The 27,999-nt window shown below is 36.3% G+C and overlaps 3 protein-coding genes and 2 long non-coding RNA genes across 5 annotated transcripts; 1 reads left to right on the plus strand and 4 right to left on the minus strand.

The window, feature by feature from the left end:
• Positions 1-4,084: 4,084 nt before the first annotated feature.
• LOC149475222 (uncharacterized) lies at positions 4,085-6,452 on the minus strand. Its single transcript, XR_016318116.1, has 3 exons — positions 5,949-6,452; positions 4,305-5,739; positions 4,085-4,216 (listed from the first exon to the last, which is right to left on the minus strand). It is a non-coding gene; the product is annotated as an uncharacterized LOC149475222 (long non-coding RNA).
• A 115-nt stretch (positions 6,453-6,567) lies between these two features.
• Positions 6,568-27,126, minus strand: LOC149475223 (uncharacterized). The gene is made up of 5 exons (XM_089713771.1): positions 26,755-27,126; positions 24,523-24,612; positions 23,923-24,009; positions 12,928-13,014; positions 6,568-6,982 (listed from the first exon to the last, which is right to left on the minus strand). Exons 1-5 carry the CDS (start codon positions 26,951-26,953, stop codon positions 6,837-6,839), a joined length of 609 nt encoding a protein of 202 aa, XP_089569897.1. The 5' UTR covers positions 26,954-27,126; the 3' UTR covers positions 6,568-6,836.
• On the plus strand, positions 10,062-11,631 carry LOC149475224 (uncharacterized). The gene is made up of 2 exons (XM_089713770.1): positions 10,062-10,378; positions 10,477-11,631. The coding sequence occupies exons 1-2, from the start codon at positions 10,302-10,304 to the stop codon at positions 11,561-11,563; spliced, it is 1,164 nt and encodes a 387-aa protein (XP_089569896.1). The 5' UTR covers positions 10,062-10,301; the 3' UTR covers positions 11,564-11,631.
• On the minus strand, positions 16,530-19,977 carry LOC149475225 (uncharacterized). Its single transcript, XM_089713742.1, has one exon. It carries the CDS (start codon positions 19,975-19,977, stop codon positions 17,260-17,262), a length of 2,718 nt encoding a protein of 905 aa, XP_089569868.1. The 3' UTR covers positions 16,530-17,259.
• On the minus strand, positions 24,651-26,017 carry LOC149475226 (uncharacterized). The gene is made up of 2 exons (XR_016318117.1): positions 25,700-26,017; positions 24,651-25,237 (listed from the first exon to the last, which is right to left on the minus strand). It is a non-coding gene; the product is annotated as an uncharacterized LOC149475226 (long non-coding RNA).
• Positions 27,127-27,999: the final 873 nt, after the last annotated feature.

Consider the following 27,999-nt stretch of genomic DNA (forward strand, 5'->3'; position numbering starts at 1 on the left):
TCTCAAGAGATAATTCGTCAGAAGCATCAGAGTATAGTATTATAAAGCCTCGTGAACGTCAGCTGGCGCTCGGCTGGGGGGGTGAGCGGTTGTAGCCTCCCACGCACGTAGGAAAAAAAAATACATTCATTCATTTCCTCTCAGCTAAAAATTTGTCAAATTGTAGCTAACCCAATATCTCAACGAAAAAAAATAATCAGCTGGTTACAACGTGGTGTATTATACGTCAGCTGGTGTCTCGAACATGAAAAAAGAACAATTATTTTCCGTGATTTCCTCTCAAACAAAAATTTACCTGATGATAGCTTATATGTAACTGTGGATAAATATATAAGTCAGCTGGCTGTATCTTGGTGGAAAAACCGTCAGCTGATACTTTGAAAGTTATTACATAGGAGTTAGACAGAAGCATCTATTGCCAATTTATATGCATCAGCTGACTAGGTTTTCCTCAACTTATTGCTAGCTGATTTTTTAACCGACTTCAAAAAAAAGGAGGAGGTTATCATTTCGGCCGGTATGTTTTTTTTTTATGTATGTTCACCGATTACTCCGAGGTTTCTGAAACGATTGACGTGATTCTTTTTTTTTTGTTTGATGCGGAATGGTGTCGAATTGGTCCCATAAAAATTCGGATTCGGATTTATTCGGATAGGCCCAGTAGTTTTTATTTTATGAGCATTTTTGTCTAATCTCGATGACTTAATTGAAATGAAGCAAGTAAAGTTGATTCACTTCCTGGTAACCGATTGAGCAGAAATTTTGTATACGTATGTAAATTGGATAGCGATGAAACATTATCATGATATAGAGCTGATTTGATGATGGAATCGGAAGGTGGCCATAGGAACTCGGTAATATATTGACTCAACTTTAGGTATCGAGTTTGGGCTCGTTGGATTCGTGTTGAATTCGGGTGCAATGCTGATACTAAATACACTACTTAGAAAAACTGTGAAGGTTGTATATAAAAACATAGCGGCCCGCTGACCGCTCCGGCTTCGCACGGGTATAAAATAGATAGTCGGGCGGCCGGCCGGTACCGCCGCAAACGCTACGTCCCGCAAATTTTAAATCTGTAATATCTTTGAAAATATTCACTTAAATCATACGGTGTAAAGGGCCATATAGATCTATATTAAATGAACAATGTATTGAAGGTATTTAATTGGTTAAGGATTAATGCTGTATTGGTTAAAATCGCATCGAAAATTAGCCATTATTTGTCGTAAAAAGTAAATGACAAAAAAAAGTTATTGTGGGTTATCCATAAGAGATAGACATATACCTTCGCGGACTTTTCTGTAGACCTTTTCAATGTGTATAATACTTAGTACATTATTTTGATAAAACTCGTAGGGTTCAGCCTGCGTTTGCAATGTAAGCGGAAAAAATGTAATTTTTACGACATCACATTAGAAACCTCAAAAATAACAGTACTTCTCCACTATTTAATGGATGTTATTATACATATAAACCTTCCTCTTGAAACACTCTATCTATTAAAAAAAACCGCATCAAAATCCGTTGCGTAGTTTCAAAGATTTAAGCGTACAAAGGGACATAGGGACATAGGGACAGGGAAAGCGACTTTGTTTTATACTATGTAGTGATATTATTTATCGAGTAACTAGTTCATTTATTGCTAATTGATTATTTAATTATTTAAATATATAAAATTATTTGATTACATACTTATTCGTTTCAAAAATATTGATACTGAATGTTTATTTCAACTTAACTCTTATATTGAAGCGCAATGTCGAATAATTAAAGATACGTCATTTCCTCTCAGATGAAAATTTGTGAGCTGATTGTTAATATACTGATGCGATAAATAAAAAAAATCAGCTAGCAATAAGTTGAGGAAAACCTAGTCAGCTGATGCATATAAATTGGCAATAGATGCTTCTGTCTAACTCCTATGTAATAACTTTCAAAGTATCAGCTGACGGTTTTTCCACCAAGATACAGCCAGCTGACTTATATATTTATCCACAGTTACATATAAGCTATCATCAGGTAAATTTTTGTTTGAGAGGAAATCACGGAAAATAATTGTTCTTTTTTCATGTTCGAGACACCAGCTGACGTACAATACACCACGTTGTAACCAGCTGATTATTTTTTTTCGTTGAGATATTGGGTTAGCTACAATTTGACAAATTTTTAGCTGAGAGGAAATGACTGAATATATTTTTTTTTCCTACGTGCGTGGGAGGCTACAGCCGCTCATCCCCCCAACCGAGCTCCAGCTGACGTTCACGAGGCTTCATAATACTATACTTTGATGCATTTTACAAATTACCGCTTGAGAGGAACTTGGTCATAAAATCTGCTGCTGGCTCCCTAACCATTAGGAATTTGTGGAATCAACTTGGAGTTTCCCTGTTTCGCGCATGGACAATTATACGTCACGTGTTCGCGCGTCGAAAAACCGTCTTCTTTGTTTATTTACGCACCACAAAATAAAACAAAAAATATAGTTTATGAGAAAGCTTTAAATTAATAAACAGACTGTATTTTAACAGTGTGTGTCTGTGAATATCAAATAAACCTTATAAATAGCCAGTATTTCAGGAAAACTCTGTTTTGTAAGTAAGCAACATGATGTATCGAAAATAATAATAAAACTTCATGCTTTATTCAATAAATGCTTTTTTTATTAAATACGTATTCGATTTGTTTGTTTTAGAATCATTTTATACAAAAGATTAGGTCTTTTATTTATCGATGAGGCAGTACGGAGTCTGCCGGGTCAGCTAGTATATACATATATATAGTTTGCCTGCACTTATAGTCGGCTAATCGATTTATTTCTAATTTAATTATTAATTATTATTTTTTAGGTACACGATGCTTGGGTAAGACTTTCAAAAATCATGAGCATTGGCGTTGAAGAGCTCAAAGCCAAAAAAAAATATTTGATGGCATCTTTTAGGCCATTAATTAAAGAAAAAGCAACCATGCGTTCTGGCTCCTCGCCTGAATATATTTACCAACCATCATGGTTTGCCTACGACGCCATGGAATTGTTTTTAGGATCAGATTATGATGTAAAGAAAACAATGAATACAGAAGACGTTGTAAGTTATTTATTTCTTACTAGCTTTCCGCCCACAACTTTGTACGTGCATCCCCGTTTTTCCCCGTTCCCGCAAGAATTTCGGGAAATCCTTTCTTAGCGGATGCCTACGTACTAACATCTACCTGCATACCAAATTTCAGCCCGCCCGATACGTCCAGTGGTTTGGGCTGTGCGTTGATAGATCACTATATCAGTCACCTTTGAGTTTTATATATATATTATATATAGATTAAACAAATTTAAAAAGTTTACTTGTGATAACAATAAAATGTGCACGTGTTTGCGAGTGTGACATACGTGTTGTTTTACTGTTGTTGATTCAGATTTTGAAAATAATCAGCAAATTCGTTTCTAATTACGGTAATATCCCTTGAAGAGCGTCTGGGTATCTGTTGTAATGCTATTCCTCCAGCTTCAGTATGTGATTCGTCAGAAGAATCGAATGATCCGGGTCGAGTATAGATGTCCCGAGAGTCTTGACTGTTTCTTAAAAAATTATGTAACAAAATACAGGTCATAGTTACAAGAGGCACTTTTTCTATTTCGATTTCTATTGGTTTTTTTTTTAATTCTGAAAGCTGATGTTAAAACGCCGAAGGTATTTTCTACAACAACGCGACTACTAGCAAGTTTGTAATTAAAAGTACGTTCTTTTGTGCCGAAACTATGATTACCTGCAAAAGGTTTCAATATAATATGTTTATGTAAAGCAAAAGCACCGTCGCCAAGAAATACGTATGAAACACTTTCATTTCTTCCGGGCAGTGGAGCAAAGAGAAAACAATTACTACTATGCGTGCTAAATAAGAATAGGACTGTCAAGACGCCATATTGTTCAGTAATACGCGCTAACTTCATTACCAAAGCGTATGGTGTGCAAAAAAATCAATAAAGAAATTATATTCAGTTTAAATATTTAATGTACGCTTTGTTGGTATTTCTAATACATTTCACGCCAAATTTATTATGAATGAGTAGGATTTGAAAATAAAAGCACGTATATAAAAAAAAACATATATATTATTTCAGTTTTTATCAATCGGATAATATTTCCTCTACACCACTAAACAGCGTCATCGTCGTCGTATTCTGAATCTTCATTGCTGTCGCTGTCACTGCTATCTCCGCCTGTAATAAGAGAAAACATGATTAATTTAAACTCAAACTCTATTATTCACTTTTTTATTTTTTCAGAAGTATCTAAAATTATAGTTACCTGTATTTATAATGAAACTGAAGTCATCGTCTTCGAGCCGCTCAATTTCAGCATAATTTGCTTCAAGTCTTTTTACATGATTTATCTCCCGTCTCCAGTCATCTACTGTGATTGAAGCTACAGCCTCTCTTGTCAGAGCCTCAATCTCGCTGGCTAACTGGCTTACATTTTTGTCTGCTACACGCCTTTTTATTAAATGCCATATGTATTCTATGGGATTGAGATCACAATTATATGGTGGCAAACGCAAAACTTCATGGCCGTGGCAGGCAAACCTTCCTTGCGTTCATAGTCGGTGGCTTATTTTCTTCGAAACTGTGGTAAGGAGCGTTGTCAATTACGACTAGGCAGTTTTTGGGCATGTTTGGTAACAGCTGCTGGGTTAGCCATTTCATAAAATTATCACCGTTCATCTGGTCGTGATAATCGCCCGTTTTTGTTTTCGCTTTGAACATAAGGAAAGCTCCGTCCACGAATCCCGTTTCACCTCCGGCATGGGCAATGATCCAACGCGATCCAGCACTCGTATTTTTAAGGACCCCAGTGGTCTCACTAGACTGCCAACACTTGGCAACAGTGTAATGCAAGTGGATCCACGTCTCATCCAAATAGATGACGGGCTTCTTATCAGCACCGAGTGCATCATCTTGACGTATACGCCGGAGCAACCTCTTAACTTCTATGACTTATTTTTTACTCTGCACACATGCTAAAATATGTATGTGTGCGTTGCTATTGTATCAGTATTCCCATATGCAAAAATATAAAAATATTTGCACTGGTCACACTGTCGCTTCAATGAGGCCGCCATCATTATTTAAAGAGTATGGATGGCCGCCATTACCAAAGAGTATAATAATAAATAGGGTAGAGAGCCCTCTTTGAGCATTTTTGGGCAGACTGTTTGACAGTCAACGCCATCTGAAACTTGTTTCCAAACTACGGCGGCGGCAATATGGCCGCTTCAAAATATTTTTTATTGTAAGTTCTATGTCATAAATAACGAAATGAAATTAATTCTGCACTTTATTTTCTGTAAGGAGCATTCAGTTGTTTTGAAGTGCAAAGTTATTTCATTTCGTTACTTACAACATAGAGTTTTATAAATCGGGAGTTAAAAAGATAATAGAAATAAAAGGCAGTGTTAACACATTACTTTTTATTTTTATAATGTTTATGTTTGTCATAATATTTTTGAGCAGCTATTTTAGTTTCATCGTCACCTACATAATTTAACTTTCCGGACAAAATTCGATTGATCAATCTACACCAGCTATATAATAAAACATTAATAGTAACTTTTATAAAATATTCTTTTAATTTTTCAATATGCGTGGTGCAGTTAAAAGGATATTCAACCATCACATCAGCAAACAATTTGATATTTCTTTTAATGTTCTGTTTCGGTACATTATTTTTTAAATAATATTTAGTACTAGCTTTCCGCCCGCGGCTTCGCCCGCGTTATAAAAGAAAAACCCGTTCCCGTAGGATTTCCGGGATAAAACCTATCCTATGTCCTTTCTCGGGTATCAAAATATCTCTATACCAAATTTCGTGCAAATTGGTTCAGTAGTTAAGGCGTGATTGAGACAGACAGACAGAGTTACTTTCGCATTTATAATATTAGTATGGATTTAGTACATTATATAATATTAATGAAAGCTATTTTCTAGCTCTTCACTTGGGTAACATAACCATTTCTTGTTAGCGTATTCTTTGGCTCTAATGAATTTATTTCTACCATGATTGTCCCCATGATCTATAAGGTTTTGTCTGCAGTTTTTACAATTTTTTACAATATTTTTTAAACATTTCGACAGGACCCAGCCACATACATAATTTCTTTGGCCTGCATCACTTTCTCTACTAACATTTAAAACATTTTCATTATACTCGATGGCCTCGTTTTCTTTGGGAGCATCAAAAGCATGGGGCGTTGACTTTTCTGTTAAAAAAAACTCTAATGTTTGAAGACATTTGTTAGAGTCTTCCTCGCAGTTTGCTCTGCCTGAATGAGGGGAACTATAATTATTTTACAGTAGTGCCTTAAAAGCACCTTCAAAAGCTACCGAATTAGGTGCATTATTTCTCGCCCCGTAGCTTCTGATATTCCCAAAGAAATTTTCGACCGGATCCTGATAAAAATTTCTTTTGATGGTATGTTTGTTTCGATCAATCGAGATTTGTTTCCGGTCGATTTTATGTAAGTAAATTTGATTGTTTTTAAAATAATTTTTGCTTTTATCATTTCATCATCATTTTCGTTTTTTTCGCTAAGTGTTTTTTTTATTTTTTCAAAAACAATAGGATTTATCCCGGCATTTATTTTAATGGATCCCAGAAGGCGCTTCATTGATTTAGCCGATGGCAGAGTAAAATATTTATTTAACAATGAATACGATTTCGGGCTTTTCTTATAAAGTGAAAGCGCTAATATTTTCTCTTCCGTCGTGAAACGACGCCCTTTTGGATTTTTTGCAGCCTGCAATTGCATACTTAAAAAGAGTCGTGCGGGTATTCTTAAAATTATTAATTAGCGAAATGCTTGAAGAGGGTATTGTTTGAATAGTCTTCAGCGCTTTTTAATCTTGCCTTGAAAGACTCCCCCTTGTTCCGCAAACGCATAATATCAGTTTGCAGTTGCTTAATCTTCGTGCGCAGTTGAGCTGCTGGATCTGTGGAAAAATGCTCAATTTAGAAATTGTGTAGTATAGCCGCGAACCACTTAAGCAGTTACCTTGGCAAAACATTGTATGATAAAATATGTTTATCTATACTAATATTATAAAGAGGAAAACTATGTTTGTTTGTTTGATTGTAATGACTACGCTCAAAAGCTACTGGATCGATTTTAAAAATTCTTTCACCATTTTAAAGCCACATTATCCCTGAGTAACATCCATACTAATATTATAATTGCGAAAGTAACTCTGTCTGTCTGTCTGTTACTCAATCACGTCTAAACTACTGAACCAATTTGCATGAAATTTGGTATGGAGATATTTTGATACCCGAGAACGGACATAGGCTACCTTTTATTGCGAAATATGTACCACGGGCGAAGCCGGGGCGGACCACTAGTAGTCAATAAATAATATCTACAATAAGCAAACTTTATTGGAGTCATAAATTTATAAAGAATAGAAAAAATTCGATCACGAGGCGGGACTCGAACCCGCATCCTTCGCGCCATTCCGGGGCGGATGCCTTACCAACTCAGCCACTCGTGACCCGCCAGAGCAATCGAATTTATTCTATTCTTTCAGTTTATGTGTCTGAAGGTTTATTGGAGGCATTCAAAACTTATGTCTTTTTTATTTTCATCTATAATGTTTTATCATAGGTCCAACAACTATATTTTTAGAATAAAAATTAAAAACATATGAGGAGCTTCTGTTCAAAAGGAGATAAATCCACTTTACATTTTTATTTTTTTTATTGTTCTCTATGTTCGAATACACCAACTTGTGCACACATTTTGCTTCAAAAAGCTATATTTCCAATACAAAAACGACGTTCAAATTTCAAGTTTCAATCAAAGGGAGATAATTCCGAACGATATTTTTAGAAATAAATGTTTTGAACAAAAAGAGATATATTTCATATAAAATGTCGACTAGACCAAAATTATCGGTACAAAAGGAGATATTTTCGTTTCAAACTCAAACTCAAACTCAAACATTTATTTATTCAATTAGACTTCTTCCAGAAGCACTTTTGAATCGTCATTACATTCTTTAAATTTACCACCGATTCGGAAAGCAGTATCTATGGAGAAGAACCGGCAAGAAACTCCATAGTTGCTCTTTTAAAGTCATGTCCATATACAATATAATTTTACATTACATGTTACTTACATCTAACTACATAATATTATATATTATCATAATATGCCAAAGAACTGTCCTGTTATTCTTACGCGACAACCCTCCATGGATTTTCATCTTCCATATATTCCTTAATGCTGTAGTAGGCTCTCTGAACTAATACATTTTTTAAATAAGTTTTAAATTTAACACTACTAAACTCTTTAATACTATGAGGAATTCTATTGTAAAAACGTATACCTTGGCCCATAAATGAATTTTTAACTTTAGCTAACCTATAAAATGGCATTTCAATTTTATTTCTATTCCTTGTGCCATAACAGTGTCTATCTCCTACTTTTGTGTGTAAGTCCGCGTTTTTGTGTACATGTAAAACATTATTAAATATATACTGTGATGGTACAGTGAGGATACCAATATTCTTAAAGAGATCTCTTAGTGAGTCCCGAGCACGTAAATTATATATAGAGCGTATGGCTCTTTTCTGTAATATAAATATAGTTTCTATATCTGCAGCCCTGCCCCATAGTAGAATTCCATAGGACATAATGCTATGAAAGTAACTAAAATAAACCAATCTAGCCGTATCTTCATCGGTGAGATGCCTTATTCTTCGAACTGCATATGCAGCTGAGCTGAGCTTAGCAGCGGTGGTGGCAACATGGGTCCCCCATTGTAGCTTCTCATCTAGTGTCAAACCAAGAAAAACAGTAGACTCGACAGGGTATAATACCTCCCCGTTTAAAATGATATCCCTTTTGACCTTTTTTACATTTGGAAGGATAAACTCTACACAATTTGTTTTTTTTGCATTCAATAATAAATTATTAGCATTAAACCAATTAGATATGCGTAAAAGAGCAGAGTTTACTTCGTCAACATTTGTGTCATATCTATCCACATTAAATATTAATGAGGTATCATCTGCAAACAGTACTATTTCACACATATCCTGCAAATAATAAGGTAGGTCATTAATATACACTAAGAACAAAAACGGTCCTAAGATAGATCCCTGCGGAACACCAATGTTAATCGGCGCACCGCAAGATTTCTCTCCATTAACAACAACGGTCTGTACCCTGTTCTGAAGATATGAAGCTATGAGGTCCTGAGATAAACCTTTGATACCATAAAAATTTAGTTTCCGTAATAGAGTGGAATGTTCTACACAGTCGAAAGCCTTAGAAAGGTCGCAGAATATCCCCAAAGCATTCTTTGAATTTTCCCATGCTTTATATATATGTGACAAAAGAGCTATTCCAGCATCAGTGGTAGAGCGCCCCCTTGTAAAACCAAACTGTTTGGCGTGCAGTAAACCATTTGAAACAAAATGACTACATAATTGGTTTAAAATCAATTTCTCGAAGACTTTGCTCAAAGTTGGTAAAATAGAAATAGGCCTATAGTTATTACAGTCTTCTTGGTCACCGCTTTTGAATAAAGGAATAACTTTACTAAACTTTAATAAATCAGGGAATATACCACAGTCACAACATTGATTAAATATAAACGCTAAATGGTTGGCAATGTTTTCTATAATATTATTTACTAAATTCACAGACATTCCCCAGAGATCACATGTTTTTTTTAAGTTTAATGTTTTAAAAGTTTTAACAATTTCATCTGCAGTCACATGTCGCAATTCAAATAATACATTACACTCCGCAACATGGTCCCTCAAATAGGACTCCGCAAGCACTGATGATGAATTTAATTTTTTAGTAATACTAACAGGGACACTACTAAAGAAATCTTCAAAAGCAAGCGCAACATCAGCACTTTTGTCAATTACCCTGCCAGCATTTACAAGTTTTATGGTACTATTTGTCCGGCTTTTGCCCATTTCACCATTAATAATTATCCAAACAGTTTTAACTTTGTTATCAGAGTTGCGTATTTTATCTCTCGAAGGAGATCTTTCGTTTCGACTACGATTATTTTAAAATCGATTTGTTATGTCAAAGACGGTTAAAAGAGCTTGTATCCAGAGCTACAAAATGTATGATTAAAAACAGTTTATTTTTTTCTATTTCGTCATTCGTCAGTCACTTCACATGTCAATTTCTCCTGTGATTTCTGCCAAACGCGTTGACTATTCTGTATTTTTTTAGAAAAAGATTATAAAATAGACAATTACATCCGTTCAGCGTGTGTTTTTTGTAAAATGGACACTGTAGGCCAGTTGAATTCTGGTCCGAGAAAGAAACAACGAAAAGATCGGTCTACTTATAAAAAGAAGACGTAAGTACTTTCTTTACCATGAGGCCACTGAGCACTGTTCATGTTCTAGTACAAAGGATCACAGTATGGTCTTCAACTTTGATAATTTTCTGTTTTAGGTACACAGATAAGGATCCTCTTGGAATTAATTTTAAGCAGCCATGTCAACACAAGACCTCCAGTAAATTCAAATGTTCTTCGGTAACACTTCGGAATGTTATAAAAAACCGAAAGTTGTTTTTTGCACAAAACAGTAAAGTCAAACAAGATGTTTATTTGACGAGATTAATGACATCATATGAACCTCAGAGAAGAAGAGGTGGTTTAGGAATTGGGCTTAAAAACAGAAAAATGTCTTGCTCCTATCATTTGTTATCAAAAAAGAACAAAATGGTAACTGTATGTAAAGAATTTTTCAAGGTTACTTTCTCAGTAACAAACAAACGATTGCAAACTATCAACACATCCACGTACAAAGGAGATCTTCCGCAAGAAAACAGAGGAGGGGACAGAAGATCTACCAAAAGTGAAGAAAAAAAACAGAGCCTCAGAAATTTTCTTAAAGCACTGCCAGCAAAGGAAAGTCATTATAATAGATTAAAAAGTAAAAGAATTTATTTAAGTTCAGAGTTGAATGGTGCCAAATTGTTGAGGTATTACAATAGTTCTGTTCCTGCCAATTTAAGGGTATCACGATCAATGTTTTATGATATATTTTATAAAGACTTTAATATTGGCTTCTCATGCCCTTCCTCTGATGCCTGTAATGTTTGTACCCTTTGGTCTAACAAAATAAAAAACGAATGTGATCCAGCCAAGAAACAAATATTAATGGTAGAAAAAAGGGTTCACAAACTCCGGGCTAATGCTTTCTATCAGTACATGAAGGATGAAGTAGAAGGGAGTATATCCTTCTGTTTTGACCTACAGCAGGTCCAACCTCTACCGAGAACTTCTATCCAGGATGCCTTTTACTCCCGGCAAGTCAGTCTCTACAATTTTTGTATAGTTGACTTAAAGTCTAAAAAACCAACTTTTTTTACTTGGAATGAGACTCAAGCCAGGTCAGTGGAAATTGGTTCCGCTCTGTACACTTACTTGAATGGACTCGATATACCTGCTGAAATAACAACATTGAGACTGTTCTGTGATGGCTGTGGTGGCCAGAACAAGAACAACCATATCATTCATATGCTCTTGTTCTAGCTACATAACAATGCACCTCCACATTTGAGACAGATTAACTTAACATTCCCTGTCAGAGGCCACAGCTTCCTCCCAGCTGACCGGGTCTTTGGTCGGTTGGAGAAAGAAATTAGGAAATTTCCTGTAATTACTACACCAAAGGAATACCACAAAATTTTTGAAAACCATGGTAAGGTGCTGATCTTAAATAAACATTGGTCCCTTTATGACATTAAATCGTTAGGAGGCCATTACAAAAATATAACAGGCATTCAAAAAATGAAGCGTATCTTTCTAAAAAGAACAAAACCAAAAAGAGGAAATGTGGCAGACTGCAAGATAAAATCCTTAGAAAACTACAGATTTGAGTGTGACGGTGAAGCATATGAGTCTCTTCTGAAAAGAGGAAAGAGACATGCCTTGAGTTTGGATAACTTGGAAGGGTTTCAGAATGCGTTATCTGCTGCTAAAAAAAAGGATGTTGAAAACCTTCTAAAGAAGCAATTTGGAGATGAATGGCCTGAACTGACAGAATTATCTTGGTATAAAAGAATTTTAGCTAACAATGCTAATACCGCTGTTGATAGTGATGATGAAACTGAACAACACCGAGTCTGTGATGATGATGACAACAGCTGTATACGCCTCGAACCTGATGTGGGGCACGTCCGAGTGTAATTTTTATTTTTTTGTGTCTTTCTATAATAATAAGAATAAAAATAAAGAATTAACCATTTTTTAATGTTTTATTTCGGTATTAAAATATTTACAAGTTATCTGAGTCAAAAGGAGATATTTACAAAGTTATCTGAATCAAAAGGAGATATTTACAAAGCATATGAAACAAAAGGAGTTATAATCTGAAATTCGGACCAAAAAGCGATAATTCCGAATATTTTTATTTTTTTATAAAATACCATGCTATTAAAAAAAAATTTATTGCCATGATTTTGAACTGTTGTGTTGATACTTACCCATCACCTTTTTTTAAATATAACTATAACCTTTACTCAGCTAATTATCAGAAATATTGCTTTTCTGAAAATTCTCTTATGGTGGATTTATCTCCTTTTGAACAGAAGCTCCTCATATATATAGAAAAGGAAAAAGCCGAAAACACACACGAAAGCCACATCTTGTGAAATTTCATTTTTGTAGATATTAATTATTGACTATTAACCATTGATCTATACTAATATTATAAAGAGGAAAGGTTTGTATGTATGTATGGTTTTCACGCATAAACTACTGGACCGATTTTGATGAAATTTAGCACAGATAATCTTTAGACCTTGAGAAAGAACATAGGCTACCTTTTATTGCGAAATATGTACCACGGGCGAAGCCGGGGCGGACCGCTAGTATATAATAAAATTAATTAATACCTTTCACAGTTTTTCTTCTAGGTCTGCTAATAGCACTGTAATTATGTTCCATCATGTTGTTCACCAAAGAAAATGTTTGAGATGGATCTGAAATTTGAAATTACATATGATTGTACATTTCTATTTCACTCATACCCCTTATTATATAATCATCTATATATATAATAAAACTAAGTCGATAAAATGTGCGTGCCGATAAAACTTAAAAAGGAGTCCCGACACGATAAAGGGACTTATGTGGTGTGATAGCCCTTTATCCCCCCTCGAACAAGAAAGTTCCCGTTTTAATCTAAAGGGCATGTTTTTAAAGATATAAGGGACTTTCCGACCCTTCAACTTGGAAATTAAGTGCAGTGGCGCCATCTGTTATCGAATATTTGAACTTCGGAGACTATATTACACTCCAATAGACATAGTGTGTAGTCTCCATAGTTGTGAGCCATTGCAGCATGTGTAGTAGTGGCGCGAAATTTAAAATTCCAATTTCAATAAAATCTTAAATTTAAATTTTGTGTATTTATACGTCATTATTTAACGTATATTTTGGAGTTAAAGCGACATAATTTTAGTTATCCAAATTAATTCTCAAAGTATTAAAAAATTTAGGTTTTTAAATTTCGCGCCTTTACTACATACGCTACCGCTACAGAAGCTAGAAAGTTCCCGTTTTAATCTAAGGGCGTGTTTCTAAAGATATAAGGAACTTTCCAACCCTACATAGTGGCGCCATCTGTTATCGAATATTTGAACTTCATTCAGGACAACGATTGTTTGGGTTGCATTTCCAAAAGCGTTGCGAGCAAATTTCAATAAAGTCTTAAATTTAATTTGTTGCTATAATAAAGTTATTAAATTTTGTGTATTTGTACGTCATTAGCTAACTTATATTTTGGAGTTAAAGCGACATAATTTTAGTTATCCAAATTAGTTCTCAAAACCTTAAAAAATTTAGGTTTTAAAATTTCGCGCTTTTAGTACAAATGCTACCGCTATAGAACCTTTTATTATGGCGGACGATAGTGACCAGAATACTCTAGAAGGTGTGAGAGAGAAAATATTTTCAAATTTTCTCGAATATTCTAGAGCCTAGCTCTCTGAATATATAAGAGCCCGGTGTCGCTCACCAGAGTTAGTTTAATTTGAACAGCGAAACGAGCGATTTCAAAACGAAAATAAGAGAAGTTATCTGTGAGCCTTTATTTAGAAGTATCACGTGTGAGTATTTTTAATAGTGTGTTTAATTAACTCTCGATTTTGAAACGAAATAGAAATAAGTTATTTGTGGGTTTTTTTCGTGAAATTTCCCTATAATATTAACAACATGTAACCCATCAAACCCAAAACAGCTATGGGACTCTTTCAAAAGGAGTATGAGTGATGATATATTGTACCAAGTCCGACAAGCTAATCCTGAACTGACTATAGAATTCAATGACGAGATCTTCAATGAAACACTCATTCGCTTAGAAGATAAATGTTTAGCAATAAATAATCAAGCCTAAGTAGAACTTGGAATGCCAGCACCACAAAGAAATGCTTTTAGTGTGCTAAACTACGAAATTATGAAGGAAAAAAGTTACAACATCAATCAACTACTTGAATACAATGCTCACAACTCTCAATGACAATAAAAAAAAAGTTTACGACGTTATAATGAGCCGGATAAATAACGATATTGGTGGAATTATTTACTTGGACGCACCAGGAGGCACCGGTAAAACGTTTCTCATAAATCTAATACTGGCGGAAATACGTGCTAAAAAACTCATCGCACTGGCACTAGCATCATCTGGCATTGCAGCCACACTTATGGAAGGAGGACGATCTGCCCATTCTGCCTTACAACTACCATTGAATATAGCCGAACAACAATTCCCGGTATGTAAAATTTCAGGAAAATCTGGACGTGGTAAATTCTAAAACAAGCTAAAATTTTCATCTGGGATGAATGCACCATGGCCCATAAAAAATTTATAGAAGCCATGGACAGAACATTACAAGAATTGCGAAAAAACTCTGAAATAATGGGAGGAGCTCTACTCATACTCTCAGGAGATTTTCGACAAACACTTCCAGTTATTCCCAAGACAACATGAGAAGACGATATCAATGCATGCTTGAAAAAATCACATCTCTGGCTACAAGTCCAAATACTGCAATTAACAAAAAACATGAGAGTTGAATTATCAAGAGATGAAACAACAGCACAATTTGCTAAAATACTTTTACAAATCGGCGAAGGTACATATCCTACTGACCAAACGACCGGCCTCATTGAACTTAACAGTGATTTCTGTAATATAGCTACTACTGAAGACGAACTAATCGACAAAATTTATCCAAATATTATTCAGAACTATACTAATGCAGAGTGGTTATTTCAAAGAGCAATTTTGGCCACTAAAAATAATATTGTTGACGATATCAATTTTAATATTCTGAAGAAAATACCTGATGAAGAGAAAATATATAAATCGATCGACACGATGGTATCTATTGAAGAAAGTGTCAACTTCCTCACTGAATTTCTAAACTCTTTACAAGTACCAGGAATGCCATTACACTGCCTTCGTCTGAAAATTGGAACTCCAATCATACTACACAGAAATCTCAACTCCCCAAAATTATGTAATGGAACTAGAATGATCGTAAAACAGCTATCGAATAATATCATTGAAGCTGAACTTATTTCTGGAAAGACCAAAGGACAGACAGTATTTATACCTAGAATACCACTGATCTCTTCGGAATTGCCATTTCAATTTAAAAGACTGTAGTTTCCAATAAAATTAACCTTTAGTTTTACAATTAACAAAGCGCAAGGACAAACTTTAAAATATTGTGACATTAACCTCAAAGAATCCTGCTTCTCTCACGGTCAGCTATATGTAGCTTGCTTCAAGAGTAGGAAATCCGAAAAATTTATGTATATATACTCCGGACAATAAAATGAAAAATGTTGTTTATAAACAAGTATTGTAATAATGAGAAAACGTTTTCAATAAATTTTTTTTTTACTTTTTACGTCATAGTTTATTTTTTTATTTCGACTCTACCACGTCATCTCATATCAACTCCCGGGCGAAGCCGGGTTTTTTAGCTAGTACTAATATTATAAATGCGAAAGTAACTCTGTCTGTCTGTCTGTTACTCAATCACGGCTGAACTACTGAACCAATTTGCATGTTTGGTATAGATATATTTTGATACCCGAGAAAGGACATAGGATAGGTTTTATCCCGGAAATCCTACGGGAACGGGTTTTTCTCTGAAAACGCGGGCGAAGCCGCGGGCGGAAAGCTAGTTATATATACATCTATATCTATAAATCTTTTATACACACATACAACTATATAAAATTGGAGTGTCTGTTTGTAATATTGAAATAACCGTTTTTTACAACATGCATATGATATGGTACAAACACCATAATAACATTTATTACAATTTTTGTCTATCTGTTTGTCCTGGCTAATCTCTAAAACGGATGGACCGATTTTGACGGGCACTTTTATTGGCAGGTAGCTGATGTAATAAAGCATAACTTAGGCTACTTTTATTTTGTAATAAAAAAATTATTATTAAAAAAACAAAATACCCGACTGCACACTAAAAAAAGAGTAAAACAAGCCCCACAATAATATTGATCAATCAAATGCTAAAAACTAATTATGTAATACCGTTTAAACAATACCTATATTAAAATACACTACAATATGTGTTCGTAATCGATAGTTAAATAAACAGAAACTTATTTTGAATACAAATTTACTGAATATAATTTATAAATGTTGATGGAAAGCATCGCAGGCGGGGACCAACAGAGGCTTATTTATAGTCATTTCGGTTGTGCACCATTTAGCAGAATTTTCGTTGGTGGCGGTCAAGGTGGTCCCCGCCTGCGATGCTTTCCATCAACATTTATAAATTATATTCAGTAAATTTGTATTCAAAATAAGTTTCTGTTTATTTAACTATCGATTACGAACACATATTGTAGTGTATTTTAATATAGGTATTGTTTAAACGGTATTACATAATTAGTTTTTAGCATTTGATTGATCAATATTATTGTGGGGCTTGTTTTACTCTTTTTTTAGTGTGCAGTCGGGTATTTTGTTTTTTTAATAATAATTTTTTTATTTATAACTTTTTAGCTGTTTTTATTTAACGAAAATGTTGTAGATGTAGAAGACTATGTATATGTAAGTACCATTTTAAATTATTTCGACGACATTTGGCTTTAGATTACGAGTGATGTTACTCCGCAACATAAATTTACCGCCAATCTGGGCTGTTGGTAGTGAAGAAGAAAAAGAATTAGGTGAGTCATTACTGCTGAAGATCCCGCAAACGTTTAAGTTCAGTTAAAGAACATTCGTCGTGGGGCCGGTCCAACAGCTTTTTTGGGTCAAGTGTTTTTATTGCTAACCCAGCAAGTGTTTTAACACGGCTTAGGGCTACATAAGCCTGGCCCTTTGCAAACACGTTTGATAGGTCCACGACAGCCCGATCCAAGGTGGTACCTTGCAGTTTGTGTACCGTTACAGCCCAACAAAGTATCAAAGGCAGCATCCGACGTTCAATCTTCCCTTGTCCGCGAAGCGCATCAAAGTCGACAGTGGAGGGCTCTATGCGAACCCCCACACCCAATTCATTGCCCTTAACAGAACGATCGTCGAACTCTACGAATACTGCCTGCGGTAACTCACCTGGTTCTAACTGCTCTCTGCGAAGAGAAGGCCACTCAATTCTTCTTATGATACCCATAGCACCGTTCACCAGACCGTGGTTTACATTGATGTTGCGGCGTAACATCACGCGAGATCCAATTCCAATAGTTAGTGTGCCGAGAATGCCCCCTGTTTTGTTCGGGTCGTCAGAAATGTATTGTTTGCGAGGGCACTGACCGTAGGTTTTAGCTTCTAGGGAGATGTCAACAGCGTTTATTTGGTAGAGCTTTAACGATTTGCCCAACTTTTTAGTCATGGCTGAATTATAAGCATCGACTTGTTTCGTAGTAGGGAAAATTTGAACTGCCTCTCCATCGGCAAATGGACCCTCTAGTGGAATTCTGCGGCTGTCCAGGATCTCAAGTTGGTCCATCGTTAACTCACCAACACGAATATTATTGAGAATGTCCACAAAGGTATTGTCTCCTGCCTGTCTCATATTCTGTGGCAATTCACAAAAGCTGAACAATTGCCACAGATTTGTTTCACCAGTTAAGTTCGACGGCTGTCGGAAGCAGTAAGAACCACCGGTGATTCTGGAAACTGGTGGTAACTGCATGAGATCTCCAAACAAAATTACATTGATACCACCAAAGTTCCCTTGATCCTGTTTTAGTTGCTGGAGGCGAATGTGAATGTTTCGCAGTGTTAAGTAGGGCACCATTGATATTTCATCGATGATGAGCCAATTTATATGCCTCCACTTTTGTCGCTCCCTTTGCAGCCTTTCACCTGTTAGTGGGCGTAATGTTTCATTTCTTCCCTTTTCAATTGGTAGCGCAAAAGTGGAATGCAGTGTAGTTCCACCGATTAGTCTGGCTGCTACTCCAGTTGGTGCAGTAACAATCACGTTTTTACCTATTTCAGTGTTACTCAACCTACGAATTTGTTCAGTCATAACTTTTAAGGTAAATGTTTTTCCGGTACCAGCTCCTCCAGTAACAAAAACTAGTAACGGATCAGAATTCGACACGTCCAATAACTTTTGGGAAATTTTTTGAAACAGTTGTCGTTGACTCATGTTCAATGAAGCTACAAATGTTTCAAACTGATTGTCTGGCATGCCTATGTCAGTTGGTTCATCTTCGACTTCTTCGATCATAATATTATGACCGCCGTCGTCGAGTATGTGTTCAATAGGCTGAACGTCATTGTTGTCATTTGCGTCATCGTTTTGTTCCTCAACGGTTCCTGCTGCCAAGTTTTCTGCCACAATGCGGCTTATAGCTTGTTGGATCTCAGTTTCCCACCGCATCATAGTTTCGGCGTCAAAACCTTCTTGCAGCGGACGTAGTCGATGCCTTTTGGCCCAGAAAGCTTCTTTTGCAGTATTAAAACCATCCAACAACTCTTCCTCTGCTCGGAACGGAATATGAGTCAGGACCAATGAGTAGTAATATGCTTCTGGGTCTGAAGACAGCGTATAATAACGCGTTCGGAGTATAGCTGGACGTGTCCGCTTTTTCATCCTACCTACGTTGTCTAATAAGGTAATGTATCGACGACTAGACACGTCCTCATCCTCAGCATCATAGGCATCAGCATCTTGTTCATCCTCCTCTGTATCGTTTCTAGTAGAGACAACCTCGTACCAAATCGCAAACTCACCTAAACTAAGTTGCTCCAGAGAAAGAGGTCTGTGAACGTACCTATCAAATACATTTTTGTACGGTTCGGAACTTTCTGTGTCAATCCTAAGCATTCGGTATCTTTGTTCAGGCGCGCAAGTGTTTACGAAAACACATTTACGTGAACTATCTCTTAATTTTAAATGACACAATCGAAACGCACATTCGTTGGCAGAGACTTCTCTGTGAGACAAGATTGCGTTTTGGATAGCAAAAACCAGCCGTCTTAAGTTGCTTCCACCGCGGTCTCTTACAGCACTTATAGCTTGCCTTATTGATCTAGAGACCTCTGCAGGTTCAGCTTTTGAGATATACTTTGAGATGTAGTACGCCACACCTAAAGCTGACCCGCAAGGCTGTAGATCAATATTGGCGCGCCACAGTTTTAATAATCTCGAATTGTAGCAGTTTATCATGGTTTCCGAATCTGTTCTTTTTAATATATAAAATCTTCCACCATTTCTCATTGCTTGCTCGTCGTCTAAGATTGTAGTGTTTTCAGACACTGGTCTCGGGAAAGCGAATCTACAAACGTTTCGGTTATTTTTGAAGCATGTTTGAGTGTGTCGATGTGTTTGTAACTGAACGACTAAATCATGCATCTCTGAGTCGTCCTCAGCGTCGGGAACCTCACACGTGACAACACGCTCCAGCAACTGAATACCTTCAGGGGTGTCAAAAGCCGGCATATTAGCACACCATAAAACCATGTGAACGTGAGGGCTACCTCGTAGCTGAAATTCTATGCGCCACCAAAAATCAATAATTTTCTTTCCTAAAATCGGATCCTCTTCTCTTCTCAGCCTAGTAAACAAAGTGTTTAGGCGCAACATAAATTGTCTTGATAACGTGACTGGGTAAGACTCGACAAGGTGCTGCTTTTCAAGGAAGGTCAAATCTTCAAAAGAAAAATTTGGGCGGCCATCGGCAACTAAAAGGGCTTTTAGCATGTCGGGCTAATTTAAATCGTTACAAGAGAGAGTAAGATACCAATGAGGAGGACCTAAATTTTTCACCATGGCAAGAAGATCCGTATACGCTTTGTGCCAGTACGCGGACGTGCCACGTATGTTGCGCATTACCAGGTGCACATTTTGTACAACATCTGTGGGCTCAGCTCCATCCTGACGCAACCGGCCACAGACTGAAACATTTTGTTGAGCCTTGCAAAGTTCTACTAACGAGAGGGCGTAAAATATGTACTCGTTAAATTGGAACCGTTTGTCATTGCTCATCACTCGAGTTTGGTAGTAATCGAGCGGTGTTATTGGAACGGGTCTTTGTTCCCTAAGCCCATTTCGACCATCTGGGAATAACCTTATCCACGCTAGCTCTTCTGCTCTTTGCTCTCTCAAGACGCTGACCGGGGGCACAGTTTTCCGTTTGAGTTCGTAGATAGGTATTGGTCTCTCTTCTACGGTATTAGCGTTCGAAACAACTTCGTTTAGATCTGGAATATTAGTATCAATCGGCATAAGAGCTGTAGTAACAAACGCGTGTTCTTCGTGAACAGGATCACTGCTATTCAGATTGCCGTCGCTAACTATCTGAGTGTCGTGTTGTTCATTCAGTACTGGCGATTCATTTGGGATGACCAAGGGTGTTGCATTTATAGCTGTGATACTATACTGCATATCTCGATGGCCTCTTACCTGTAGTGCAACAGCAAGATGTTGACATAAATCGCCTTGATTTGCAAACTTCATCAACATGGAGGCTCCTCTGTTAGGTGCAACATAACCTTTGGGTCCCCGAGAATGTGAGTCGAATAAGTAATATTCTGGGATCTCGACATCGGGAGACTGATTGCGTTCGACGATTACTTTCATTACCGCCAATGCAATATTTGTTTGACATGTAATAATTCCTTTATCGTGTGTTGTAAAAAAATATTCAATCCCCGAAGACAAATTAGGGAAGTATCCTTCAAGAACGTCAGATGGCGCACTCGAGTTAACAACTCCAACGACAACATCGGGCTGTATATTTAATTCGAATTCTGTAGCGGCCACAGAAACTGCGGGTAATAGCTCTTCAGTATTTAAAAATTGCGGTCTGTTTGCAAGTCGTGACATGCACCTGTTGAAATATGTATTACCAGCTAATAAAATTCGATCCAAGTCAGATGGGGCCCATTCATTTAATGGTTTGGAACTGGAGTAGGCGATAGCCGTGGCGGCATTAGCCGTGCACTGGCGGCCACGGGATTCCTCTTCAAACCGATCACTGCCTTGGTGAAAAGACCCACGCAAGATGTGACGGTCATGTCCCAAAGCCTTGAAGTGATTTTTTGGCTCATTTCTAATGTGATCTGCATTTTCTAATGTGATAACTGCCTCCAGAATACTTGACCGTATCTCTTCATTGGTAATGTTAGTATTAATTTGCACATTAGAGTACAAATGATTGTTTCGCAATAGCCACTCTAATGCTTTCTTAATTTTTTCGATGTCTACCGAGTATCGTCGATTGTTTGTCACGTTATCTAAATTTTCAGTGACCACACTTATTCCCGCATTTGCTATATTCAATGGAAGCTGTTCAGGTATCTCTTCAACTTGCTGTGCAAAGAGGATGGCTTGCCCCTTAAATCCCTGTTGTCCGTAACGACCACCCAGACGCACCACTTTTATAAACGGTTTTATCCGAGAAATGAGCCGCAGCTCCATCTCTGATAGACATTCAATTTCAGGCGGAATAGGTGCAACAGTCATGTTGTTCCAAAATGCATTTGACGGGCACTGATTCCTTGACAATTTGTTGGCGCATCTATTGCAACAATCTATGCGGTCTGAAACATTTTGTGGTAGAACAGTAATATTAGCAGTTAAGATACTGCGTGACTGTTTCTTGTATAGAAGCTTATGACATACGTAGCACACCACATCCGCCACTTGAGAAATCGCTTCATTGAATGTGGCATCACTATTTGTAAACAACTGCCGTCGAACACGAGACTGTGACCTCATAGCCGAAAGTCTTTCTAAACGCGAGCCAGGTGATTCGTTGTTACGAGACTGCACAGCATACTCTCGCATCTGCTCGAGTCGAGAAGCGCGGGATGATGGAGACTCATGCTCACGAATTAATTCGGCATGCTCCCGCATCTGATCGAGTCGGGCAGCGCGAGTTGGTGGAGACTCGTGTTCGCGAACATTTCCCGCATGCTCCCGCATCTGCTCGAGTCGAGCAGCGCGAGATGATGGAGACTCATGTTCACGAACGTTTGTGGCATATTCCCGCATCTGCTGGAGTCGTGTCATACGAGACGACGGGGACTCAGCAGCTCTCTTTTCAGATTTGCTAGCTGCAAGCCTACGCCGCTTTTGTTCCCTATCAACGCTAGACTCACGTGCTTGTAAAGTACGTCTACGGGTACTTTTGTTATTTATAAGCTCTTGACGTGAAGTAGGTGAAAGTTGGCTGTACCATTGGGACATTCTTACTCTTGCTTCTAAAAGCCTTTTTTCGCGTGCCTCAGGAGATTCGGCTTTTAATTTTTAAGCCCGAGCCTGAGCCCTTTTTGTTTTGCGAGATAATCCCATATTGTATGTTTTTATTTCTTAAAATGATCTGATACCTATTGCCGAAAAAATCAGTACTAATGGAGAAGTACTTAATAATAATAAAAAAAAACAGTTGAACTATAACTAAAAAAAAAATACAAAAAGAATAAGTGAGGATTGTTTAAAAGTATGTTACTTAAACTAACCAAAAATATCTACCTACCTAGTTATTTTATTAATAATTATTATTATATTATTAATTAATATGAAGAATTTAAGAAAGAACCAAAAAAAAGAACGGAAGAACGAGTTAATTAATTAGAAAGAACGAATAAATTTAAAGAGAGAAACACGAAAGAAAAAAAAAAGAACGAGTTATTTATACTTTATAAGTTTCGCGTCAGACGACGAAGTATCGAAAAAATCGCTATTTAGAGACGACCGTCAACGACGTGTGCCCTCATGCGTGTGCCCGCAATCGGGCTGTATACTCGAGCATATCCCCCTCCGCACCGCGCCGCGCGCCGCATGCCAGGCCACGCCCTATCTTTTTGCTTGCTAACGCATGAGTTGCTTTGCGTTGACGCAGAATTAACATGTTCCCGTGGGAATTTTGAGAAAAAACGTATCCTATATTAATTACTCCCGTGATTGAAATGAATCTAATGATACCGTATACATATTTTTTTAAAGGGAAATTTAGAAAAAATATTATTATGTCTTTATCCCGTGGGACTTTTAGGATAAAATGTATCCTATGACACTCCCGTAATCAAGACAAATCTAACGATACCTCATACATCAAAACCCATCAAGCCGTTTAGGCTACAGGTGGTCACAAAGGAAAAGACATACATACATACTTACATACACTCGAAAAACATTACCCTCCTTCTTTGGCAGTCGGGTAAAAATAGGTACGAGAAGATATTGGTCCGGGACGCGGGTGAAACTGCAAGAAATAGCTAGTACACAATATTTTGACAATTTATTTTAAGTTTTTAAAGCTTCTTTAAATCTCGAGGTATTATTTATCAGACTGATGGTAAAGTTGTGATCATGCATGAACAAACAGACAGATAAATTAAGACAACTTGTTCATTAGTAGATGATAAACACTGCCATTACCTGCAGCTATAGGTTGCGATATTGAAGGCAGCAGGTTGTGTAATGATGGTGATGGTTGTTCTGAAGTATCATGGCTCACAGATGGTTCTGAAAATATATTATTTCATATATATAAAAATGAATCGCAAAATGTGTTGGTAAGCGCATAACTCGAGAATGGCTGAACCGATTTCGATAATTCTTTTTTTATTATATTCCTTGAAGTACGAGGATGGTTTTTATGTAGAGAAAACGTAAATATGTAACCACGGGCGAAGCCGGGGCGGACCGCTAGTTTCAATTAAATTAAAACAGATGATAAAATTATTTATCAAGCAATTATTGTAATTTTTAACTGGAATGTAATGGTGACTGTGTTAAATATAAAATCAAAATCATTGATATCCATACTAATATTATAAATGCGAAAGTAACTCTGTCTGTCTGTCTGTTACTCAATCACGCCTAAACTACTGAACCAATTTGCATGAAATTTGGTATGGAGATATTTTGATACCCAAGAAAGGACATAGGCTACCTTTTATTGCGAAATATGTACCACGGGCGAAGCCGGGGCGGACCTCTAGTTATTATATAGTTTAAAACATTTCAAATATTTACCTGAATTTTCCTGCTGTATTAAAGTAGGTTCTAAATTATGTTGTGTGGAAGTTGAAGCTTGTCCTGATGTGATTTGACTCAAATTTAGGCCTGAAATTTATTACAATTACTCTATTAGCTACAGTGCGACACAAAAGAGATGAAAATAAATGAGGGCGCCACCGTCGCTCATATAGCAACACTGATACTGCGACGCAAGCGATCTTGATACTATAGAATAAAAATCTAAAAATCTATATAATATAATCTAAAATAAATACCGCGATTTAAACCGTTATAATTGTTTCATTGTAGCAATAGTGTAAATTTAAGACAAAAATACATTAGTATTTTAATTGACCTACCTAGGTCAAATTTTACTTAAATGTATTTGGAATTAGTTATTTTATAAAAATCGGTCAAGTGTTTAGACTGCAGAGGCGCACATAGAATCAAACATACAAACAAACAAGCATACATGCAGCTCAAACACATTCTGGGTCCGTCGGGTAGAAAAAAAACAAGGCGATTTGAAAACTACATATTTTTATTTTTTTTTTGTAGATAAATTTTGTACATTAATATAATTCATCAAAATCTAAATATTCTACTCCTTCAAAGGACTGATCATCACTCTGTTTCGAAGTACCTCTCCTATGTTTGGCTGGCGTTGAAAATTTGCCTTCATTTCTACTCCCTTCCTCTACTATCCTGCGTACTGTGCTTTCAGAAACCCCTATAACAAACGAATTAAGATGAATAAAATCAAATAGTACATTTAACATATTTTTATAGTAGCTTAAAACTAAAACTTCCTTTATTTTATTAATTTTTTTTTAATGTAGGAGGCCAGCGTCCCTGCGCTACACTAGTAAGTAGTTAGTAAGCTAAATCTAAAATATGATTTTTTTTCTTATGGTTTGATTGATTAATAAATAGCTGTATGAAAACAATTATCACTATACTATGTAGTAAAATCTAAACTAGGTACTTTATTTGAGGCTGGTTGGATTGGATATAACTTCTTGACTCAAATTGTGCTGGTCGCACTATAAAAACAAGTTTTTGTTTACATACAAATAACCTCAAATTAAATTGCGAAAACGTAATAATCGCCATACATACATACATTAAACACTCGTCACTAATGGAATATTCTATTTTACGTAGTACTGAACAAAAATAAATGGAATCTCACCGGTATATTCTGCTGTACGTTTGTAAACGTTTTCCAAATCAGTCAATAACTTTCCAGCTTGAAATTCGGACAAACACCGAATAAAAACTTTATACACGACATCACGGACACCGCTACGTTTAACCTTTTTCATGATGTCTCCTTTTTTATTTAAATTTCTTGTTCTAAATAACAATTTTATCTCAATAATTCTCCACTTCACGAAAAAAACAACAAATTTTTATTCAACTTGACAGCTACATTGGCAATTCAGGGTTGCCAGGTAATGAAAAACGAATTAGTTCCAAAATAATTAATTTCATCTCTTTTATGTCGTACTATAATGTGCCACAACATGATGAATGAATGAATGAATGAAATACTCTTTGTACATACATAGTAATAAATTTTGTTACATAGTTAAGATAGCTTATAGGTAATAGAGATGTACAAAGAGCGGCTTTATCGCTCGTGAGCGATTTCTTCCAAGCAACTCGATGTAGATATAGATATAGTGAACAAGAATTAAAAGGGAGAAACATGATTTGTATGGTATTGATACTAATATTATAAAAAGTAAAGATTTGATAGTTTGTTTGGATTGAATAGGCTCCGAAAATACTTGACTGATTTAAATAATATTTCACCGTTGGGAAGCTACACTATTGGCCGTGAACTTAGGCTATATTTTATCCAGGTATGGGATACGATGATGTAATTAGTGAAGGAAACATTGATGCCAATGACCTAAGAAGTACTCTTGGTTATCTATACTAATATTATAAAGCTGAAGAGTTTGTTTGTTTGTTTGTTTGAACGCGCTAATCTCGGAAACTACTGGTCCGATTTGAAAAATTCTTTCGGTGTTAGATAGCTCATTTATCGAGGAAGGTTATAGGCTATATATCATCACGCTACGACCAACAGGGGTTGAGCCACGGGGGTGAAACCGCGCGGAGCAGCTAGTACATTATAAATCTTGTCTGTAAGTTAAAGGTGGTTTCAAATCCAACTCGAACATTAAACACCACAATTAATAAAATAAACTCAACATGAGTCAAAATTAAAAGGCTTACCAGGCAGATGAAGTGTTGGAACTGCCAATGCGTTCAACCGATTATTTCGATTTCTGTAAGTTTCACAGAAATGTATGTCACAAATAACCTGTTTCTTGTAATATTCAATAGCTGACAATGTTTCAAATCTTCCTCCAACAAGATTGACCCAAGTTTTCAATCTCTCAGGGAATTTTTTTGCATCTGAGAAACGATGCATTGCAAAATCTGAAAAAAATAAAACAATGATTAGTCAAACTTTATTTATAAAATTTATTATATTATGAAAAGGGTATATATACTTCTAATAAAGGTTCATGACATTTACAGTAATCACACAACAGTGACTATGCACAATAACAAACAAAGCGCAAATCTCAGGAACTAACTAAATCTTTCAATCAATAAATAGACTATCGAACACTGAAAGCTTTCAAATAAATTCCCCAGCTGTATCTGTATTTGGAACTAGTTTGTCTGCGCGGAAGCCAAATATTGTAATCATAAAATGTGCCCGCGACATTGTCTGCGTGGTTGTTGTTTTTATTTATTTGGCTTACCAACAATTGAGTACACAGACAATTATGGGTTACAATCAATCAAATCGTGGCAGGTGTATCAATCTTTTACAGGTAAGAATTAAACCAAGACACTAGAGAATCTTTTCGATTAAATTAGGCAACATTCGCCAACGAATCAAAATCCAACGTGTCACCATTTTACGGCAGCCCTCAAAACTAGCATATTGACAAAATTGAGTACTCCAATTCGAGAAGCTAATTGACGAAAATCAACTTATTTTAGATTTTCATGATTTAGTTTTTAAAAATGCCGAAGTCGACGATGTAATTGAATCAGAACATTCGTATCCAGTTACACTTGATATAGATGATGTATATGATAGTGATCCTATTTTACATTTGCCAGACATTGAACCCGAAACAGATGACAACTGGTTTGAGCTTTTTGAAAATCAACCAGTTGTTTATGTTAGCGGTTATCTAGCCTTTGTATTGGTTAAAAGATGTCACTGTTCGAAATGCTGCGACAGTTTAAGGACATTGAAGCCAGGGAGTGTTAACACATATAATTATAAAGCTCTTAAAGAATGGTGGAAGGACAAGCTCTCTCTTACATATTCGACCCTGAACCTCTGCGAAACAGTAAATTTATGTGTATCCATATTTGAGCGTGATAGTAAACATTTATTACACATCAATGGCATTATTAAATACTAGATTTCCGCCCGCGGCTTCGCGCGCATTT

The sequence above is a fragment of the Colias philodice genome, chromosome 31, assembly GCF_061535455.1.
Source record: "Colias philodice isolate Cphi_HAF_F1 chromosome 31, ilColPhil1 Martin Lab GWU primary, whole genome shotgun sequence".
In the NCBI taxonomy this organism is placed as follows: Eukaryota; Metazoa; Arthropoda; class Insecta; order Lepidoptera; family Pieridae; genus Colias; species Colias philodice.

Coding starts and splice junctions, on each gene's coding strand:
- LOC149475225 (XM_089713742.1), bottom strand. CDS start 19,977: ATGCCGGCTTTTGACACCCCTGAAGGTATTCAGTTGCTGGAGCGTGTT.
- LOC149475223 (XM_089713771.1), bottom strand. CDS start 26,953: ATGCATCGTTTCTCAGATGCAAAAAAATTCCCTGAGAGATTGAAAACT. Junction 24,613..26,754: donor TCCAACACTTCATCTGCCTG/GTAAGCCTTTTA, acceptor AATAAATTTCAG/GCCTAAATTTGAGTCAAATC. Junction 6,983..12,927: donor TAGAAGAAAAACTGTGAAAG/GTATTAATTAAT, acceptor ATTTTTCCACAG/ATCCAGCAGCTCAACTGCGC.
- LOC149475224 (XM_089713770.1), top strand. CDS start 10,302: ATGGACACTGTAGGCCAGTTGAATTCTGGTCCGAGAAAGAAACAACGA. Junction 10,379..10,476: donor TCTACTTATAAAAAGAAGAC/GTAAGTACTTTC, acceptor TTTCTGTTTTAG/GTACACAGATAAGGATCCTC.